Source organism: Carica papaya, chromosome 8 (assembly GCF_054855325.1).
Source record: "Carica papaya isolate Zhongbai chromosome 8, ASM5485532v1, whole genome shotgun sequence".
Lineage (NCBI taxonomy): Eukaryota > Viridiplantae > Streptophyta > Magnoliopsida > Brassicales > Caricaceae > Carica > Carica papaya.
The window spans coordinates 26,317,251-26,341,263 of record NC_142316.1 but is presented as its reverse complement, the minus strand read 5'-3'; the positions used below and the strand labels follow the sequence as shown (position 1 = coordinate 26,341,263).

General features: G+C 37.0%; 1 protein-coding gene across 1 annotated transcript in view; it reads left to right on the top strand.

The window, feature by feature from the left end:
- Positions 1 to 24,013, top strand: part of ABCA1 (ATP-binding cassette A1) — a 68,993-nt gene that overhangs the window by 21,175 nt on the left and 23,805 nt on the right. The window contains exons 10-15 of the mRNA XM_088210073.1: positions 18 to 132; positions 219 to 308; positions 2,136 to 2,353; positions 2,429 to 2,541; positions 17,580 to 17,686; positions 17,816 to 17,878. Coding sequence (XP_088066199.1) covers positions 18 to 132; positions 219 to 308; positions 2,136 to 2,353; positions 2,429 to 2,541; positions 17,580 to 17,686; positions 17,816 to 17,878 — 706 coding nt within the window. The remainder of the gene's footprint in view (positions 1 to 17; positions 133 to 218; positions 309 to 2,135; positions 2,354 to 2,428; positions 2,542 to 17,579; positions 17,687 to 17,815; positions 17,879 to 24,013) is intronic.

Genomic DNA, 24,013 nt, shown 5'->3' with positions numbered 1-24,013 from the left:
GCTGTTTTTATGTACAGGGTGTTGAAGATAATTGCTTCTTTGCTTTCACCCACAGCGTTTGCTCTTGGATCAATTAACTTTGCTGATTATGAGCGGGCTCATGTTGGACTTCGTTGGAGCAACATATGGCGGGTATCTCGAGTACCTGGGAATGTCTCTGCATTTCTTTTTATCCCCCTTTTTAATGTTTCTAAAGTTTCTGGACAATATTGGTACAGGCATCATCTGGGGTGAATTTTTTGTTCTGTCTCCTGATGATGTTGCTTGACACACTGCTATACTGTGTGATGGGTCTTTATCTGGATAAGGTACGCTTCCGGTTCAGTACTTTCCTCCAAATTTGAAATAATGTTATTGGTGTTGTCTCAATAAATTATTTGTTATGATTAAGAAAATCTCGGACAAAGGTCCTTTACAAAACTTCTCTTGCTTTCATATGAAACCTAATACTTATCTGTTAGTCAATATCAAAATTTCAAGTACTTATATTATGGCGTGTCTGGTTAATTTTGATATATAGTCTTGATCTTTGTCAATTAGCTAATCTTGATCTTTGTCAATTAGCTTACTTTTCCCCTTATCAAAATTTTTCTCTTAAATTATTAAACATTCATATGCGGTGTTACATAGAAATTGGGAAGCAATAATTTTGTAATGACGTGGGATTTGGAGTCTGGAGTCTACACCCCTTTGCTTCTTGTTTTTGTACTTTGAGTTTTTATTTTATTTGATTCTTTAAGTCTCGAAGAGGATGTCTTATTATCCACTTGTGTGCTTTCTTTCTCTTCCTAATTCTTTTTCTTTATATAACAAAAAAATTCATATGCTATTGCAATTAATATTATTTCTATTAAGAAGCTAAAATATATTTGAAAAGAAAAATAAGAAAAAAAAAATAAGAACATCGATATTCCTTGACTAGGCTGGTGCCAAGCTAATGCCTAGCTTGGCGTTTGATGACTAGATCTGTCTTCGCATACAGGCTGTTGCCAGGCCTGGTCATGGGGTGCTTGATTAGCCAGTCAAGTGGCGAGGAGGAGAGGAGGACTCTCTGCTCTTCCCTTTTTTCCAGATGTGGATGATTTAATAAAAGAATTCAATAATTACAATAATTTCATAAAATAGTTCAATACCGTTTTTAATTTAATAAACTACATTGCATCAATTAATTAATAAATTTAATTTATGACCCAGAATTAAATTAATAATTCCAAAAACTCATTTTATGAAAATTAAAATATAAAACTGAAATATAGGATTAGTGTAAGTCAAATAAAAAAATTTGGGGAATGCGTGTAATTCTAATAAATTTTAAAACTTTTTCACTGCCAATAGTATACTGTTTGATAGGCCAAAAAATAGTTTCATTATAGACTTAATGAGTATTGCCCCACTTAATTCTCCTCCTATAATAGCAGGGAGTTTGTTGTTAGGGTCCCAAGTAATGGATCTAGTCATGGGATGATGACCATGAATTCAGTAAGTATTTGCGAATGTTTATGAGTTTTTCTTCATTTACTTATCTTTAATCTATTTATGGACTCATTAAGAGAGAACTCAACGATCTTTTAAGTAAGAAAGTACTCAAATTGATAATATTCTTGATACATGAATCTGTTCAAATTACAGCCATATGTTTTATTACAACAAAAAAGTAGTATTTTTTTTGGAAGTTATTCAAATTTCTCAGAATTAGGAACTATTTCCTTGTTTTATTCTTATAATTATTGACTACCCACACCTTATGGCTCGAATGGAGTCGGAGAATTTTTGATGATCAGTATACATCAATGCCAGAGATGTGGGACAGGCTTGCTATCTTATGGGCCGAAGTTCACGGGAATTTCTCCAATTATACCCTTAGTCAGATCCGTTGTCATTGGGATACAATTTTTTGGTCTCCCACAGGATGACCCTTTTCATTTGTGTATTTCTTTTCTATTATCTTTTAGGCTCTTTTTTTGATACTTTGAGGAGGATATCTTATTCTCTGTGATTTTATTAATCTCTTTCCATCCCTAATAATATTTTTTGCTCTACCAAAAAACGAAAAAAGAAAAATAAACAAGCAGAAAAGTGAGGAATAAATGTCTCCTACTCTTGTGTGATGAATTTGGATATGTTCATTTTGTCAGGTCCTTCCCAGGGATAACGGGGTGCGTTATCCTTGGAACTTTGTGTTCATGAAGTGCTTTTGGGACAAGAAAAGTACCATCAAGAACACTTTTTCCAGTTTGGAAGCCAGAATCAATGATAGGCTTTCTAAGAGGGCAATGTTTTATCAAAATAATGAGTCTGGACCTGCTGTTGAGGCAATAAGCTTGGACATGAAGCAGCAAGAGCTAGATGGCAGGTATATAAAACTGAAATTCAGCTTGCTGGTCCCTGTGGATTGAATGGTCGCTCACATTTCATATTTAACTTGTAGATGTATCCAGATTAGGAACCTCCACAAGGTTTATGCTAGTAGAAAGGGTGAATGTTGTGCTGTTAATTCCTTGCAGCTTACCTTGTATGAAAATCAGATTCTTGCTCTTCTAGGTATGTGTTTGTCTTCCTTTCTTCTCCATATTCATTTTGTGTTTAGACCTTTGTTTTATTATCTTTGCGAAGCTTGATTTTTGAAATTCAAATAACTCAGAATCATTCTGCCAGAATTTTTGTGTGTTAGAATTTCATGTATTTTTCTGTTTATGTTGTTGAGTTCTCATCATCTCAGAATCTCAAACTGATTGTTTCTATAAATACACATTGAACTTTTCTATAGAGTGGAAAATGGGAGAAGGGGAAAGAGGGTGGTCAAGGAAATTGAGGTGGAAGGGGGTAGGATTATGAGGGATCATTTTGATACCGAAGATGAAATATTTATGTTTAGAACAACTATGAGGAGGATGGTAGGAAGCCTTTCCTAAAGGGTTTGGATTAGTTTCCTATGATAAATAAAAAAGCTAAATGGATAGGGAGACCTTTCAAGGAGGATGATCAAGAGACCAGTTTGGAGATTAGCTAATAAGCTCCAAGTTTAGGTGGTTTACCCCGAGCTTTTTCAAAAGCTGTTGGCTCATTGTTGAGAGGTATCTCCTCAAAGTCTTTCATTAGTTCTATCCTAATGGGAAGATAGATGCTAGCATGAATTCTCCTCTTATCATCCTTGTTTCTAAGAGAGACTGCTCTATAAAGGTTGGTGTTATGGGCCAGCAGGTTAGGTGACTAGCACTTAGATTATTACAAAGGTTTTATCAGTGAGATTATTGTTTCAGTTAACCAAATATCTTTGCAGCAGGTGGACAGGTCCACAATGTGCCTCTTATACTTATTAGGTAGTCATTGAAATTTTGAGATGTGAGCATGAAGATTTGGTTCTCAATGGACTTTGAAAAAGCATATGATAAAGGTAACCGGGGGGTTTTAAGACAAAGTTCTTGTTAAAAAAGGTTTTGTAAACTGTTACAGTCCCTACTGATGGACCATGTTATGAGGCGATTTATAATGGAATCAGTTGGTAGAATTTCATTTTTCTTTGATTTCCTAACTTTCCTTAGTGTTAGAAATGCAGAAAAATACTTAGGGCTTGTTGGATGGCAAAAACCTTAAGATCCCTAAAGTAAAAACATACTCTTAATTCACAATAAAATTTCAGATATGTTTACTCTTCTTCTCACAGCAGTTAAGAAGTGTGCCAAGATAAGCTACTAAGACTTGAGCAAAAGTACACTTGGACTTCTTGAAAAATAAAACATTCCTATTAAGATGTTGAAAAGAATAGGAAGGTGTGATATCACAAATGCTAATTAAGACACGAGAGTGTCAGATATAGAAATAGATTATGAGTGCATGATAAAAATTATATGCAGCAGAGCAAATTAATACAAATTCTTTACAAATATATGAGTTCCAATTACATATATATAACTGAAGCCAGAAGTGGCTGCAAAATAAAATGTTAGAATACAAAAGAGGGTCACTTCTGTCATTATACTGTTGGACTCATCAGAGTGCGGAAATGATCATACACTCATGGTTTGTGGATCTAGGAGATCCTCATAGACTTCAATGGGTAGGTTAGCTAACGATTCCTCACTAACTTTTTCATCTGGGGAGGGGTGCATGGATGAGTGAGTTCGATATGTTTAGTAAGGAAAACAGTATTTAGATAACATCGTAAGCTTTTAAAAAGTGAATAATTATAATATAAACACTTACTATTAGGTTACGTTGTAATTCTATCTTATCTTATAAAAACAATTTATTGATTTAAAAAAAAAAATCACGTTATAGTGATAACCATCAAGATAAAACACACAACATACCTGATAATAGAAAAAATCAAATAAATAATGAAATACTCAGATTTTCGTGTCATATTTCGCGAAATCGTTACGACTTTTATCTTTGAGGGTAGATATAGATTTTCAACTACCTATGTGGAATAATTAGATCAGATACACAGATACGATAATTTGCTCAGGCATATTTCTGGCTTTCCAAATCACAGTGCGATTTATGATTACGGCTGTACCAATCATAGTGGTCCTATAAGATATTTTATAGTCACTATAGTACTTAGCCAAAGGTGACCCCTAATAGATATTCACGTTATCACTCTCGTTAGAGGTTATGTCGTCATTCAAAGGGAGTGGTTCTCTTATGTCTTTCCAGACTAAATGGGGGAGGGAGAAAACAGATACCTTGGATGGGAATAGGGGAATAGATACCCCTCAGAGATAAAAAGGCTAACGAGACACTTAATGCATTATGTATGCAATACATATGTATGCTTCGGACCATTCATACTTCATTCTACTTTTCTTTTCTTTTTTTTTGTTTATTGTTTTTTAAATAATTTTATCGATTTCATATTATTTATTTACATGCAAATCATCAAGTGTGTATAAATCACATATGATGCGGAACCCTAAGACCCTTACTTGAACTTTAGAACTTTTCAATCGGTTTAGAACGGAATTTAGATCACAAGTAAAAAAGGAATCAAATTTGTTCAATCACCAAAATGGTAGAAGTTAAAGAGAGCCCAAGAAAGATAAATGATATCCCTTGAACCCAATTTAAACAAGCACCAAGAACAATTGAAATAGGAAATCAAAATTGAAATACAAGTGATAACAATTGTATTACAAATCAACACCTTATGCATAAAGTGAAAAGAAAGCCAAAACGCTCTCAACTCAATTCTGAAATGTTTGATTACAACTCTTGATGTCCACAAAGAAGAGTTCATTTGGTATTTATAACCAAAGAAATCAATGATAAGTTACAATACAATAACTACAATTATAACTCCCACAATAAATAGGTTAATTATGTGATAATTACAATTGTAACTCCAATAATAACTACACTAATTATAGGCATTTAATTGTTATGTAACTTCTTGTAACACAATTTTCTTAACCAACACCACTAATTGTTTGTGGCACCATATAGTTATGGGCTCATTCTTGTAATAACATTAAGACAAGACTTGAGTCTAAAATGAGTTATATTTAACTATATGGGCTTAATTAACTCAAACTAAAATAAAACAATCCAAAATACTTAAAATAACTCAACTAATCCAGCCCATACACAAGGCTTATTCATCCATTATTAATAAGACTCAAACAAGCCCAAATTATCCCAAATCACTTAAATCCAATTAAAGTTACGAATTTAGGCTGTTTAAAAAACTCATATTTGAACTTTCCACAATTGGCCAGTCCATCATTCACATGTTTTTGAGTAAAAACTTGGAGCAACTCTTTAAGTTTCTTTACCTTTGATCTTGTTACTGGTTCGCTGAAACTTTCTAGGTTTGGAACTGTATTTGTGTTTACATCATTTGAAATTTGCTCCAAGTCACATTCTGATGCTCTTTGAGTATTTTGAGTGTTTTTAGTCTTGTTTGCATCAACATAGTATGCTTGAAATCAGTAACAATTTAATTTATCAGATCTACCAGACACGGAACATGCAAATAGGCAACATAACATAATTATTAATTTAATTTTATTTAAAAATACTCCTTAAGACGTTTAAAGAAATACTAAATTTCTTACTAAAACCTTAATAATTTCTTCTACACCGTTCTTCTACTTCTTTCCTTATCTCTCTAGATCACTCTCTTTCTCTCTCTCTTTCCAACTCTTAAAAGGTGGAAGGATGGAAGTGAGGAGAAAATGAAAGGAAGGACCCCTATTTATAGAAAACGAGGGCCATTGGATTTGCGTTAAGTGGAAAAATCCGGTGAAGAGAGAATGTTGAAAAATGGGAGATGCTTGATTTGATGCAGTATGAAAAATGGAGGAAAAAACCTTCTCCACTAGCGACGGCACCTCAAGCAGCGGCATGCCGCTCAAGGTGGGTGGCAGCACACTGCCCAAGGGAGCAGCAGCTCACTGCCCAAGGGGGGCGCCGACACACTAATCGAGGCAGCAGTGAGCCTCACCTGCTCGGTGCGCGCTGCAAGCCTAGTTTGCAGGCGCTGGGCTACCTTGCCATGCGCGGGAGCTGGCTTGTGCGCATTGGGCTGCCGCGTGTAGACTTATCCGCGCAGGCTTGTTACGCAGACGACGCGCGCAAGCCTATTCGCGCAGGCCTACTGCACGGAAGGCGCGCGCACAATGTGTGGCGCCTGCCCTGTCCTCTGCGCCGTTCGTGGATGAGAAGTGCGAACTGTGTGCACGTCTTGCATACAGTGCGGGGGTGCCCACGTTGGCAGCCCTTTCCCGCGGGATTTTCTTGTGGGATTTTCTCCCCTGTTTTTTCATTTTTTTTCCTGAAAATCGTTTATTTTAAAAAATAACGATTAAATAATTAAATTAAAATAAAATTAGATAAAATTAAATAAAATCAAAATAATATAAAATCGACATAATTTATGAATTACGATAATAAGCTATGAAATAAAATAAATGAATTCCGTGTGGCCTTTAGGCCCAAATAAATAGGGTTTTCCCAAATACAATTAAGCACAGTGGTGAGCGGAGTGTTACATCCCCCCACCTTAGAAAACTTTGGTCCCCAAATTTGTTTTGAACAGGTCCGAAATTTTTTCCCTCATTTCGCTTTCCAGCTTCCATGTCGCCTCTTCTGATGTATGATACTGCTACCGTACATTAACCGTGGGAATTTTCTTTTTGCGAAAGACCTTTTCGGTCCATCCAAGAATCTCCACGGTGAATTCGTCATAAGTTATATTGGATTGTACCTGTGTCTCATTGTGATGAATAATATGAGAATGGTCAGGGTGGTACTTTTTGAGTATCGAGACATAAAAAATATTATGTAAATCCGTAAACTCTTGGAGTAGAGTAAGGCAGTACGCTACGGGTCCAATGCGTTCGACGATTCAAAAATGTCTCACATACCGAGAGCTTAATTTCCCTCTTTTCTCGAACTGCATTTTTTCCTTGTAGAGAAAAACCTTGAGGAAGACCTGGTCTCCAATGACGAATTCCAGGGGTCGCCTATGATTATTGGCGTAACTTTTTTGACTGCTCTAGGTGGTAGCCAAGTTCCTACGGATGATCGCGACCTTCTCAATAGTCTCTTAGATGAAGTCTGGTATCAAATAGTGCTGGTTTCCAATTTCGCTCTAACAAGTGAGAGAACGGTAGGGCTTACTGTACAAGACTTCACATGAAGTTATGCCGATACTGGAATGATAACTGTTATTATAAGCAAATTCACGTAAGGGGAGATACTCATACCAGTTATCACCAAAGTCAAGGACACAAGCATGCAACATGTCTTCCAACGTCTGTATTGTACGTTCTGACTGAACATCCATTTGTGGATGATAAGCGGTGTTAAAGTATAATTCAGACTTTAGAGCTTCCTGAAAGCTGTTCCAAAAGTGGGAGATAAATCAAGAATCTCGATAAGATACAATGGATAAGAGAACACCATGAAGTTGAACAATCTCGTCAACATAAAGACGGACTAATTTGCTGGTGGTGTCAGTGATCCTGATGGGTAATAAATGGACGGTTTTGGTTAGTTTGTCCACGATGACCCAAATAGTATTTCGATCAGAACAGGTCCTGGACAGTTCGGTGACAAAATCCATAGTCACATGCTCCCACTTTCATTTTGAAATCGGGAGGCCCTGTAACAAACCACCAGATCTTTGATGTTTTGCCTTAATTCTCTGGCAAGTAAAGCATCGGGAGACGTAGTCGACTGTGTCTTTCTTCATTCTCAGCCACCAGTATTAGTGTTTCAAGTCCCGGTACATCTTGGTGCTCTTGGGATGTATAGATAGCTTGGAAGCATGGGCAGTCTTGAGAACCTCTGCCCTTATAGCGATATAGATCTAAATTTGGTTTCGAAATCTAAACAGTCTATCATTTAAGATCTTAAAATCAGGAAATTCGTTAGAAGAGAACTTATCCAAATTTTTGGTGAGTTCCTGGTCTGTGGAGTGAGCTTCCCAAATTTTCATGAATAGATCCGGCAGGGCTCAGATCTGAGTAAGATAGGTACCTTTGCCATAGTAGGTAAGGCGGAGCGACTGCATAGTATCAATTAACTTTCAACTAGAGGTCATGGTTTAGGCCAACACTGCAGACTCTTTTCGATTTAATGCATCAACAACTACATTTCCTTTACTGGGGTTGTAGATGATCTTGCAGTCATAGTCCTTCAAGAGGTCCATCTAGTGTTTTTGTCTTACATTTAACTTTTTCTACAAGATGTATTTCAAATTTTTGTGGTCAGCGTAAATCTCGAAAGTTTGACCAAACAGGTGATGACACTGTATCTTCAACACAAAGATGATGGCTGCCAACTCTAAGCTGTGAGTAAGATAGTTTCGTTCATGAGGTTTCAACTATCGAGATTTATAAGCAACCACTCTACCATGCTGCATTAAAATGCACCCCAAGCCAAGATGAGATGCATCGCAGTAAACCTGAAACCTTCTAAAGTTGTCGAAGAGGATCAATACAAGAGTAGAGATAAGACGATGCTTTAATTCCATAAAGCTTTCGCTACATTCATAATTTCAGATAAATGACACGCCTTTTCAAGTTAATCGGGTTAATGGAGCAGCAATCTTAAAAAATTCATTGATGAATTGTCGGTAGTAATCTGCCAAGCCAAGGAAACTACGCACTTCGGCTACATTGATGGGTGGAATCCAGTTGATCAACCTTGGCTGGATCCACATAAATTCCTTCCCTCGAAATTACATGACTGAGTAAGAAAACTCGATCCAACCAGAAGGAGCATTTGTTAAGTTTAGCATACACTTGGTTCCGGCGAAGTGTCCCCAACACTTCAGATAAGTGGATCACATATTTCTCCGGACTCTTGGAGTACACTAAGATGTCATTAATAAATACGATGACATATTGATCTAGTGTGTTAAAAAACTCTATTCATGAGGTACATGAAGGCTGCAGGGGCATTGGTTAACCTGAACGATATCACCCTGAACCTATATAGGCCGTATTTGCATCGAAACGTGGTCTTCTAAATATTTTCTTCTTTGACTCTTAGCTGGTGATATCCCGTTCTGAGGTCAATTTTGGAGAAGACTGTGCCCCTTGCAATTGGTAAAAAAAGTAATCGATTCGAAGTAAGGTACTTACTTTTAATTGTTACTCGGTTAAGTTCCCGGTAGTCCATGCAGAGTTTGAATGAGCCATCTTTCTTTTTCACGAACAATACTGGAGCGCCCCAAGGAGAATGACTAGGGCGGATGAACTTCTGGGCAAGCAGCTCAGAAAGCTAATTTTCTGTCTCTACGAGCTTAGCACGACTCATGCGATAGGTGGGTTTCGAGATCAGTTGGGTTTCAGATAACAGTTCGATTAGAAATTTCACCTCTCGTGGGGGAGGTAGACTAGAAGGATTGACGGAAAAGATTTCCGGAAAGTTACAAACAACCAGTATAGAATACACAACAGGATCAATCAACACCCATATTCCTGTTTATTCAATTGTTAGAAAAAATAATAACGATAGATTTTATTCCTTTTTCGGGGATTCGCGAGGTTACAACTTTACTTTTACAATCAATCATTGCTTTATATTTTTTTAACCAGTTCATTCTTAATATCACATCAAATTTTAAAAAGTCTAATAGTATTAGATTCATAAATACTTCTATTCCCGAAACCTTTATCTTACAATCTTTATATACACAGTGAGGTTCTAGTAATTCTCTAGAGGGAGTTTCTACCGTTAATATTTTCGTTAAAAGTTATGGGCTAATATCAAGTTTACAATCAAATGGACAGAAAATAAAAGAATGAGTAGCACATGTATCTATCAAAGCCTTGACAGAACTATCATGAATACAAAATATACCTTAGACAAGAACGGGAGTGGGGAGAGCACCAGGTTCATCTAGGTGGTACACACGACTCTAGGCTATAGGCCTGGCCACGTCCTTGGGTCGTTGGGGGCAGTTCTTTATGAGGTGCTGGGTGCTTCCATACTGATAGTAGATATGATTGATACGCCGACAGGGTAGGTCACCATGTGAGCGATCACAATGCTGACAGGATTGGGTAGGTTGGGCAGACTGTCAAGTAGGTGGAGATAGGGTAAGGGGAATGAACACTCAGGTTCGTTTATCGGAATGACTACTTACTGGGTCGGACAATTTTCTTCTGAATTGTTGGGGTTGTTGTTGGATGCGGACTCGGGTAATGCGTTGGTGCCTGGTCAAGATGCGGTTTTTAGCCAACTGGGCATGTTCTAACACCTCCACGTATGAGTTGGGTCTCAGCATCGCAACCCGATCATAGATATCGGCACGTAGGTCTTTCAAAAACTTCCTTACTGTTCGACTTTCAGGGGTGACCATTAGAGGGGCGAATCTAAATAGTTGGACAACCGTTAGATTTCCTTGGCGAAGATCCCGAAATTCCTCATCTTTTTTTTTCTCGGATATAGGCGGGGAAAAAGTTATCAAAAAATGCGTATATGAAAACTTTTCAAGTGGTAGGGGTAGGTAGGACTTTCTTCTTAAGTCGCCACCAGTGTTCTGCTTCACCGTTTAACATAAAGGCTGTTAGGGGAACCTTTTTTCCTCAGTTAGGTTTAGGACAGAGAAAAACTTCTCTATTTGCAAGATCTAGGTTTTGACTACTAAGGGATCAAGGCCACATTCAAAGTATAACGGGTTAAGCTTTCTAAACTCTGCTATACTATGAGAAATGAACCTCTCAACTGTTCGGTATTTTGGGGCAGAGGGTTGACAAAGGTTGGCTTGATTTTGTCTTACAGCTGCAGTCAATCCTTAAATAGCTGAAAGAGTTCAGCAAACTCAACCCTGGTTGGATGATCCTAGGCCTCGGGTCTTTCGGTACCCTATATGGAAGGTCTTCTTCGCGTCATTCCTAAAAAAAAGGAAGACATGAGTTGGTGGTCTAATTTAAAATAGATGACTTATTTTTTCCTAGATGTCCTAAGGGTCTTTCTACTTACGTCCTCAATTGTAAGAGATTTGGTTCGGGTAACTGTTTTGATATCATTTGTGACATCTCAAATGCTAATTAAGGCATGAAGGCATCATATATAGAAACAGATTACGAGTGCATGATAAAAATTATATACAACGAAGTAAATTAATATAAATCCCTTACAAATATATGAGTTCCAATTACATATATATAAACGAGACTAGAAATAGCTGCAAAATATAATGTCAGAATATAAAAGAGGGCCACTTCTATCATTATACTATTGAACTCATCAGAGTGCGGAAACGATTATGCACTCAAGGTTTGTGGATCCACAGGATCCTCATAGATTTCAATTGGTAGGTCAGTTGATGGTACCTCACTATCTTCCTCATCTGGAGGGGAGGCATGTGAGTTCGATATGTTCAGTAAAGAAAGCAATATTTAGATAATATCGTAGGTTTTAAAAGGTAAATAATTATAATATAAACACTTACCATTAGGTTACGTCGTAGTCCCATCTTATCTTATGAAAATAATTTATTTATTTAAAAAAAACATCACATTATAGTCACAATCATCAAGATAAAATACACTGTATACCTGACAATAGAGAAAATCAAATAAATAATGAAATGTTCAGATTTTCGTGTTATACTTTGCGAAGTCCTTACGACTTCCATCTCTGAGAGCAGATACAGATATGACAATTTGATCAAGTACATTTCCAGACACGAAACATGCAAACAGACAAAATCACAGAATCATTAATTTAATTTTATCTAAAAATACTCTTTAAAACGTTTAAAGAAATATTAAATTTTTTATCGAAATCTTGATAATTTCTCTTACACCGTTCTTCTTTTCCTCTTGTCCTTTTTTCTCTAGATTACTCTCTTTCTGTCTCTCTCTAACTCTTGAAAGATGAAAGAATGGAAGTGAGGAGAAAATGGGAGGAAGGACTCCTATTTATAAAAAATGGGAGCCATTGAATTTACGCCAAGTGACGAAATCCGGTGAAGAGAGAGAGTGTTGAAAAATGGGAGATGCTTGATTTGACGCGATACGAAAAACAGAGGAAAAAACCTCCTCCACTGGAGGCGGCACCTCAAGCGCAGGCACGCCGCACAAGGTGGGCGGCAGCACACTGCCCGAGGTGGTAGTGAGCTTCACTTGCCCGGCGTGCGCTGCAGACCTAGCCTGTAGGCGCAGGGCTACCCTGCTGCTCGCAGGACAGCTCATGCACCTAGGCCTATCTACGGGGACGACATGCGCACAGTGTGCGGCGCCTGCCTTGTTCGCGCGCGATGTGACACGCGCGCAGGTCTGACCTCCGGGCTGTGCGTGGATAGGATGTGCGCACTGTGCGCACGTCTTGTGCCTATCGTGCGCGGGCGCCCATGTGGACAACCCTTTCCCATGGGATTTTCTCATGAGATTTTTTTCCTTTTTTTTTTTTTTTCTAAAAATCGTTTATTTTAAAAAATAACAATTAAATAATTAAATCAAAATAAAATTAGATAAATTAAATAAAAGTAAAATTAGCATAATTTACGAATTACGATAATAAACTCTGTAATAAAATAAATGAGTTCTGTGTTGAATAAATAGGATTTTTCCAAATACAATTAAGCACATTGGTGAGCGGGATGTTATAGAAGGTGTTGAAGATGCTTAAGCCATGTCTTTCTGTAAATGAGTATAATCGAAAAAACCTAACACAAACTTTCATATATAATACTGAAATATGTGATTCATCAATGATTGAAAAGTGGCATGTGCATTGATGAGACAAAAATTTATTACCAAAAATTCAAAATGATCATGGTGGGTCCAGAATGCTGTTTTCTCTATGTCATTGACAGCTATTAGGATTTGATTATAACCCGATCAAAGATCCAACTTGGGAAAGTAAGAAGAACCATGTAATTCTTCCAGCAACTACTTAATAACTGGAATAGGACTGCAGGAGATTGATTTGTTAGACAGAAAAGAGGACTCAATTCTTTCTCCGGTTGACAGGGAAAAGAAGAATGTCTTAAAGACAGATTTGGCTAACCGTCTTCAGATGAAAGCCACTTCTTGGAAGCAAAAATCCAGGGAGAAATGGCTAAAAAATGGAGATAAGAATTCCAAATATTTTCATATGTTAGCTAATCATAGAATACGGGTCAATTATGTGGAAGAGCTCACCATTGAAGATAATTATATCAAAGGTAACAAGGCTTTGAGGGATGGGGCCCGAATACATTTCTAGAAATTGTATACTGAAGAATTCTGTTACCGGCCCAAACTTGATAATCTAAATTTCAGTAGGCTTGGTGAAAGGGGAAGAGCTCAGTTGGAAGAGAAATTTACAGAAACCGAAATCGCTAAATGCCTTCGGAAATGTGATGGCGATAAAGCCCTCGAGCCGGATGGATTCAATTTCAAATTCCTCCAAACTTTCTGGGGAGTCATTAGAAGCAATATCATTGAATTCTTCAATGATTTCCACAAGCACAACTCCTTTGTAAGATCTTTAAACTCAACTTTTCTTGTTATGATCCCTAAGGAAAGTAATCCCAAGCATATTGATGATTTTCGGCCTATTAACCTCACAGGCTGTATTTTCAGACTGCTCTATAAAGTATTGGCTAAACGGTTATCCAAAGTTCTTAACTACATCATTGGTGAATGTGAACATGCTTTTGTTTATGGCCGACAAATTTCCGATGCTATCTTAATTGTTAATGAGATAGCGGATGAGGTAATTAGACACAACATGACTGGCACTTTATGCAAGCTCGATATGGAAAATTTTTTTGATCATGTCATCTGGAACTTTATTGATTATATGCTCAATAAAATGGGTTTTGGTGCAAAATGGAGAGGTTGGATCAGATCATGTATTTCAACCGCAAGCTTCGCAATCATTGTTAACGGTGGTCCCTCCTCTTTCATCACTGCTACTAGAGGGCTGAGGCAAGGGGATCCTTTTTTCCCCCTTCTATTCATCATTGTGATGGAGGCACCAAACAAGTTTCTTGAAAAAGCCAAGGAATTACAACATTTAAAAGGTGTCTCCATGGGAGGCAATGGGAATTAGGTAGAAGTTTTTCATTTTTTCTTCGCCGATGATACTCTTATTTTCTGCCAACCGGAGATGCGATCCATGATGTTCTTGAGATGCATACTCCTTTATTTTTAAGCTGTCTCGGGGCTCCGAATTGACATGCACAAATCAGAATTGGTGGTGCTGGGTAATATAAATTCTGGTGACTCTCTAGTGCAGGTATTGGGCTGCAAGAGGTCCCAACTGCCCATTTCTTATCTTGGGGTCCCCCTGGGGGCCAAGTACAACGATACCAGAATCTGGGATCCTGTTATAGAAATGTTTCACAACAGATTGGCTAACTGGAAGAGGAAACTTCTATCTAAAGGGGGCAGGTTGATTTTTATTAAAAGTACGCTATCTAATCTTTCTATTTACTATTTATCCGTGTTCAGTATTCCTTCTAAAGTGGCCAAGAGACTGAAAACAATCCAATGCAATTTCTTATGGGTGACAACGATAACAACAGGAAATTTCACCTTGTCAGCTGGAACAAGGTCAAAAAACCTCTCAAAGAGGGTGGCTTGGGTTTGCCTTCTTTTGTTAAATTAAACAAAGCTCTCTTTGGCAAATGGATTTGGAGATTTTGGGACAAGGAAAGCAGCCTTTGGAAAACGGTCATTAGTTGCTAATGGTTTAAGGGCAATCCTTATAACCACTCTCGAATTAGGAAGTATAACTATGGTTCGAGTCTTTGGAAATGCATCATGAAACTCAATGACAACGTCCTTCACTGCTCAAAATGCACCCTGGGTAGAGGCAGAGAGTCTCCTATCAAATTCCTTCACTGCTCAAAATGACGACGTCATTTGGAAATGCATCATGAAATTCGGTTCTGGGAGGATACTTGGTCTTGGTGCAGAGAGTCTCCTATCAAATTCTCGCACATCCATGCTATAGCCAGGAACAAAAATTGCACGGTCTGCGATCTGACCAGCTCTGAAAACCCAGGTCTGTGGCAAGTAAATATTACTAAGAACCTTAAAGATTGGGAGGTGGAGGAATATAAAACATTGCTTTTTCACTTTGTCTAATATTTAGCTCTCAAACCACGATGATGAACTATGCTGGAAATTGATGAAAAATGGTCTGTTTTCTGTCAATTCACTCTACCATTACATGAATGGTTCAATCACTAACAGGCAGAGGGATTTCCCCTCGGAAATAATCTGGAAATCTGGAGCCCCCCCCCAGAATATCCTTTTTTGCTTGGGAGACAGCCAAAGGAAGGATTCTTACCCTTGACAACTTGATGAAAAAAGGCCTAACTACTGTTAACAGATGCTTCCTCTGAAGAACAATCTTGAAACTTGTAATCACCTTCTCCTTGGTTGCCCTATATCACACAAACTCTGGTCCATGGTTCTCGGTCTCCTTGGTATGTCTTGGGTTATGGCGGGCACTAATATCTCTGAATTGTTGGCCTGGGAAAGTATTAGCAGCCAGAAAAAAAAGCTAATTAGAATAATTTCTCTTACTATATTTTGGGTTATCTGGAAAGAACATAACAATCGTGCTTTCGAAGGGGAAAAAGTTGATTTTAATACCATCAAGGATAATTGGTTTCATTATTTTGACTCTACTATCTTAGGACATAATCTTGATTGTATGGATGATTTTGGTTACATTGTAGATATGCTAATTGCCATATAAATTTTGTACATGAGCAGTGCCCTCTTGGCACCTAATCAATGTACAAAGCTCACGCTTTTATTTCAAAAAAAAAAAATTGGAATAGGAGATTATCCTCGACCATTTTATCACTGAGGGCTTTGTAATCCACACAAAATTTCCAAGTAAAATCCACCTCCCAACTAACAGTTGGAGAAGAGTATGGCGATTGACTTGGTCGAATGATGCTCTGTTGAAGAATGGAGGTACACTATCTTTCAATCTCATCTTTCTGAAGGTGGGGATAACGATATAGGCTCACAACTACAGGGGAAATATTTAGCAATAATATAATCTGATGTGATCAAGTTCTCTCTTCGGTCCACCCCCCATTAACAAAAATTTTATGAATTTTAGATGATATTGAAGATGAAGATTCTGGAATGCCATGCGAAGTAACTTTAGAGCCATGGAACACAAAGCTCATCAGCGTATCCTTGAAATCCCAAGTAATAGAGCCTAAAGTGCTCAATCAATTAATCCCAAAACCACATTAAATCCAGACAATGCGATGAAAGTAAAGCCCAAAGAAAAAGTTGTTTGTTGCAATGTCAAAGAAATGGTTTGAAATTCCACTGCTAGGAATTTTCTAACCATTAGCATCCACAACTACAAAGGCGAACTGGTGAATTATAACTACAAAGGCGAGAAAACTGAGAGTACAATGCAAGGATCCTCTCATAAGAGAAATCAGGAACCATTCCCCAACTTCAGTCTAAGCAAGTGTAAGAAAGAAGCATAGGGCTAAACATTGTTTTCTTGGGGCTCCTATGTATCCTCTGAACATTAGTTTTTGAGTCTCATCCATTCTGGTGCAAACCATACTTGCTCTTGAGTATCTTGAGCAACAACACAGGTTAAATTCCAAGGGAATAGCCATAACCATAACCATTTAGCCAAAAGAGAAATTCTTATAATAGAGATATCTAATACCAAGCCCCCAATCCTTCTTGGCTTTATAACATCTCTCCCAACTAATTGAGCAATCTCTCTTGGAGTCGTCCAACCTCAACCCTTTCAGTTCTCTCTGCCCACATCAGGGGAGAAAAGAACACCCTTCTAGCAATCTAGACGTTTAAAGAGACTAGTCATGCTGACATTTTAAAACGATACTAGTTCGAGGTTGCTCCCAAGAGGAACACCAAGATAGCAGAAATTTTAAATAGTGCACCCAATCTTATGTGTTGATTTGGGATAGGAGTGTTTATATTTTTCTGTGATCTAAAGCACACATTGGGAAATACGCCTTATCTAGTTTGAAACAGAATTCACAGGCTATTCTATGTATAGACCTATCTTTTTTTTTTTCCTTGTTCGAGAGTGTCCTACCCTCACTATCTTCCTACTTTTGTTTTCACTTCTTAATTATATTTTTTCTTCGACTAAAAAATATTTTGAAGGGCATAATGGAGCTGGTAAAAGTACGACAATATCAATGCTTGTTGGACTTCTGCCCCCAACCTCAGGAGATGCTTTGATATTTGGGAAGAATATCATAACAGACATGGTATGTTCTATTTTATTTTATTTTCTCCTCCCTGCCTGCCCCTCTCTCCTCCCTCTTTCTTTTTTCCTTTTTTTTTGACAGGATTTATATGCCCTGAAATTCTGATTACTGCGAGAATGTGCTCTGTAGGATGACATACGGAAGGGATTGGGTGTGTGCCCGCAGCATGATATCCTTTTTCCAGAATTGACAGTAAGCAACAAGCATGTTATAGTTTTTCAATTTGCTGTAATTTTTAGATAAGACTATATTTCCAGCTCCTAACACTAAGTAAGCATATAACATCGTTTCTTTAATATATTATGGAAATTGTTAGATCTTTATATGGGGCTTTATTAATAGGATAAACATACAACTGCTACAAGTTCAGTTGTATGTATGTCCTAGTATTCACAACCATTTATGATATTGCTAGGTTCATGCTTATTATTCATTTTGAATTCGTTTCTAGTTTTATGTTGCTGACCGGTTAGTATCCATAATTGGAGTTACTTTGTTATCTTTGTTTCTGTAGCCACTGTAATGGTGCAACCTTCACTTGTGAACTTACACGATTAGAAAGCAACTAATCTGTGGTATCATGTTTCAAGATCTGATGCTACATGTGGTTTTAGTTGGTTCTTTTAAATTTTGCTTCGACATTAGTAACTTCTTGAACATGTATACTGACTAGTTGTTTGTGATAACTTGGCTTCATTTCTTGTATCCAAAATTTCATGTTTGTGAATCATTACCTCATTGTCCATGTATATTTTTAAGAAATTGCCACCTTAGTTTTTCTACTATCCATGTTCTGGAACAGTATGTATTATGCCATATCATCTAAAGAACTCAAAGAGGTGTCAAGAAAAAAACCATTTAATCCATACAATGAAATTGAACGTTGTAGCTATTAGTCTTGCTGGGTCTGAATCCTGGATTGGAGTTCAGATTATTTCTAGTAAATAACAAATGTTATATTGATCTCCTTGGTAAAGAGATGTCCGTGGTAAAGGTGAAGCGAGTGGGATCATAGGTGGTATTCCTGCTGAAAAGAAATGTCTTAGAATACTATAGAATATTCCCTATACATAATAATATGATTATTTTTGCAAATATGTAAGCGTAATTAGGAAGAAAACAATTAGAGTAATTTATGCTGGTTACTATATATGAATCAGTTTACGTGTATATATACCGCAATTTTCATTTCAATAAAGATATAAGAATTATTCAGTAATTTTTCCTTCCTAACCCTTTACATGGTATCAGAGTTAGGGTTAGGGGTTAGAGTTTTAGGGGTAAGATAATATCAGACCAAAATAAGGGTTGAACAACCCATTTCCAGCGCCGGAGGAAGTCGACTAGCAATCTCCAGCTAGTTCAAAGTGCAGCCAACATGGTGGTGTACGTGGGAGAAGCTGAGATAACGGTTTGCACGGTGGTTTGAGGTTGTGTGCGTCGGGTTTGCCGAAGGAGGGTATTTTTGTGCATTTTACTTTCCCGGACATAAGCTATCAAAGAGCTTGGTCAGCCAGTTCTGTGCACGAAACTAGAAGTCCGGAGAAGAGAAAACCGCTGCGAAGTAGATCGCACGACAAGAAGTTTTTTTCAAGTTTTCTGGTGCGATTCGAGGTGTTTTCGCGAGCCCCTTCTGGATTTCGGTTGTCCAGTGGGGTCTGTGGTGATTTCCGGCTGAAAGGAGACATTTTGGTTATTTCAGCAGCAGTGCGTGAACTCCAGCGACGACGCATGAACTCTGGCGGCGGCGCGTGCAGTGGTGCGTTAGCTCCACTAATTGGTAGTGAGGTTCTAGTAGGATTGTTGACAGCCTTGCGTGAAGAGGTACTCTATTTTCTCAGATTTTCTGGTATATTTGTAGTGTTTTTTGGGTATATCTGACTATTGAGGTTTAGGTATTCTGAGTGACATTTTTAATTTCTGAATTGAAATGGATGATAAGATAGTCTGCTGTTACTGTCGTGAATAAGGACATATAAAACGATATTGTAAGAAATTGTACAATCTTAATCGAAGGAAACAGACCGTTAATATTGTTGCTGCTACTAGCAGCTCATCCTCCAAAAGAACTGTTATGATTTCAGCTGATAAGAATACTAAATTCACTCAGTATCGGAAATCTTTAAATAAATTTTCTACTTTTGCTGAATCAGAAGAAAAATATTTTATCTCCTCCTCAAACAGATGAGTGATTGATTCTGGTATTACAGATTACATGACAGGTAATTATAATATTTTTTCTAGTTTTCAACCATACAAAATATCTTTTCTGTAATTATTGCTGATGCGTCGACATATAATATTGTAAGTTCGGGGATCACAAAATCAACATCATCTATTACTCTGTCATCTGTATTAAGTCTATCTAAACTCGCTTTCAATCTTATCTCTGTAAGTAAGTTTATTAAAAATTAGAATTGTTGTGTTACATTTTTTCCTGATCACTGTATTATTCAGGATCTTATAGCGAAGCAGATTATTGGTAAAGGAAATATATCAGGTGGTTTTTACATTCTTGATACTTGGGTCCCTCAATCAGTTGCTTGTTCTAGTATTATCTCTCTATTTGAAGCACATTGTCAATTGAGATACCATATCTACTTGTGTTGAAGAAGGTATGTCCTCAGTTTCATGATATTCCATCACTAGATTGTGAGTCTTGTCAGTTTGGAAAGTATCATCATAGTCTATCAGGTCCAAGGGTCGATAGACGAGCTGAGTTTGCATTTGAGTTAGTTCATTATAATGTTTGGGGCTCATATTCTATTCCGTCCAAAATTGAATTCAAGTATTTCATTACTTTTGTGGATGATTTTTTTCGAATAATTTGGCTATAGTTTATGAAGAATCGTTCAGAAGTATTTTTTCACTTTTGTGCTTTCTGTGCTAAAGTCAATACATAATTCAATGTTTTGGTACATGTATTGAGGAGTGATAATGGTAAGAAATATATGTTAGATTTATTTCAGAACTATATGACATAACACGAGATCTTTCACCAATTCTCGTGTGTTGATACACCATCTCAAAATGGGGTCATTGAGAGAAAGAACAAACATTTACTTGAGACAGCTCGAGTCCTCTTGTTCCAAATACAAGCCTCTAAGCAATTTTGGGCTGATATCATTACTACAGCTTGTTTCTTAATTAATCGTATGACATCTATTGTGCTTGATGAGGTTGTTCTTTATAGTCTTCTTTTTCCAAACAAGTCTTTGGTTTCGGTGCAATTTAAGATATTTGGTAGCATCTGTTATGTTTGAGATGTGCGACCTATTATGATAAAATTAAATCCAAAGGCCTTGAATTGTGTATTTTTGAGATATTTTCGCATCCAGAAAAGATACAGGTTTTACTTTCAACGTCTCATAAATATTTGGTATCAACTGATGTAGTTTTTTTTAAAGAATATACCGTTCTTCTCTTCATCGTCCAAGTCTACAAGTCAGGAGGTGGACGACGAGTGACTCATCTATATTTTCACATTAAGTGCTTTTATTGAACAAACAGATAAAAGTGTTCCTCCAGATGATATGTCTCCAGCTACGCTTGAGCAAGTTGATGATAGTGTTTGTGTGCCTCTGACCCAAGTAGTACCACCAATTGTTCATGTTTATTTCAGAAGACAATAAATTAATGATACATGTTGTACACCAGATCCGTCGTCATCTAATTGTGTCTCGGAGGAACTTGATTTTCCTATTGGTATCCGTAAAGGTAAAAGTCAGTGTATCATCCCTGCACCAACTTATCCTATTATTAATTTTATATCATATGACCATCTATCTCCTTCATCGAGTGTTTTAATTACGTTTATAGATTCAATTTCTATACATAAGACAGTTAAGGAGGCTTTGAATCGCCTTGGTTGGCGTAATACTATGCTTGAGGAGATAAATGCTCTTGATGACAATCATACCTGTAATCTGATAGAATTACTCAAAGAAAAAAAAGTTATAGGGTGTAAATGAGTATTTGCAATCAAAGTGAATTCAGATGGTTTTATAGTAAGATTTAAAGCTCGACTGATAGTGAAATGTTATGCTCAAACTTATAGAGTGGACTATTTTGATACATTTTCTCCAGTGTTCAAGCTTATCTCTATCCGTTTATTCATATTTATTGCAGCCTCCTAAGATTGACCCTTACACCAGCTGAATATTAAAAATGCATTTCTTCATGGTGATCTCTTAAAAGAAGTGTATATGAAGCAACCACCTGGGTTTGTTGCTTAGGGGGAGTACAGAAAAGTTTATCATTTAAAGAAATCTTTGTATGGTCTGAAACAGAGTCCTCGTACGTGGTTTAACAAGTTTAGTGAGATAGTATGTGAGTTCGGATTGAAGAAGATCAAATGTGATCATTCAGTCTTTTATAGACAATCAACAGGTAGTATTATATTTCTTATTGTTTATGTTGATAATATTGTGATTATAGGAGATAGCTATGCAGGAATATTCTCTCTCAAGTTATTTTTGCATACCAAGTTTAATACTAAAGATTTGGGATAACTAAAATACTTTTAGGGAGTTGAAGTAACAAGAAGTAAGGGAGGAATTCTGTTATTTTAGAAAAAGTATGTATTTGATCTACTTGCAGAATTAGGAAAGTTGGGAGCTAAGCCATGCAATACACTAATGGTACCAAATATACGTTTTACAAAAGATGATGGTGATCCCTTTGATGACCCAGAGAAATACAGGCGACTAGTTGGGAAATTGAATTACCTCACTGTAACTCGTGCAGATATAGGATACCATGTCAGTGTTGTTAGTCAGTTTATATCAGCACCTACAGTCAAACATTGAGAGGTTTTGGAATAGATTTTGTATTACTTAAAAGGTGTCCCTGGGTTTGGCATAGTGTTTAGAAATTATGGGCATACTCACATCGAGTGTTTTACAAATGTTGATTAGGTTGGATTTAAGATTGATAGAAGGTTTATTACAGGTTATTGTGTTTTTGTAGGTGTAAATCTCATATCATAGAAAAGTAAGAAGCAAATAATTGTATATCGCTCAAGCGCAGCGTCCGAATATAGAGTTTTAGCACAGTCCACATGCGAACTCCTATAGATATATCATCTGTTAGATAAAATGGGTTTTTGAAGCCCACATATCCTGCAAAACTTTGGTGCGATAATCAGACTGCCCTTCATATTATCTTAAATCCTGTGTACCATGCGAGAACCAAACATATCGAGATTGATTGTCACTTCATCCCAAAAAAATTCAGGAAAAGTTTATATCTACTGATTATGTGAAAACAAAAGAATAATCTGGTGATATATTCACAAAATTTCTAAATGGAACACAGATTGAGTATATTCGGAATAAGTTGGACATCATTAATATTTATGCTCCAACTTGAGAGAGAGTGTTAAAATATTATAAAATATTCTCTGTACATAATAATATAATTATTTTTTCAAATATGTAAACGTAATTAGAGAGAAAACAATTAGGATAATTTATGTTGGTTATCATATATGAATCCGTTTACATGTATATATATCGCAACTTTCATTTCAATAAAAACATAAGAATTATTCAATATTTTTTCCTTCCTAATACTTTACATAAAGTATTTACAATATGGAAGGATGCTGAGTCAAGGACTGACAATTCAAAAGCTGCGAAACAGACACAAGTTTCTCCTTTGCCTTGGGTTGCGGAGATTGAATGGCTGCGAAATTGCCTGATATCATTGGTAGAGGAAGGGCTCTTATATAGTCCAGTGTGCAGGGTTGATGAGGGGTGCTTGATTACAGTGCCCAATAGAAACGAATATGGGAGGTATATGGAGATGGCACATTTTAAAGGAACGACCGTATCTTGCAGAATTTGAGTCCTTTAAGGGCATGTGAGGTACCAGGTGGTTGAAAGCATCTGAAGCACTAAACATAGAGGTGACCGATAATCAAGGAGTATTCCATGCTTGTACAGAGAGTTTGGCGCCTAATGCTCATCATAAAACCACAAAGGAACTTCCCATGGAATCTACTATGAAAATTTTATGAAAAGAAATTTTACCAACAAGAAGGATACAAAACTGAGGTTCGTTGATGGCACAGAATAGAGGAGGACCAGCAGCATGCAAGATTCAATTTTCAAAAAGGCTAAAATCGTGCCACACAATCTGTTGTGGTGCTATAACTGATTGGATTTGATGAGAGAGAATATCATGGATATTAACAAGACAATTGAAGATTACTCATGCTGGGTGAAGTGCATCCTTAAGCCAACTTAGCAACAGCCTTTGAGTGTAAGTTATAGAGATGTGGTTTCAAGGGGCCCAGGCTCTCATTCTGACCCAGTTCTACTCGGA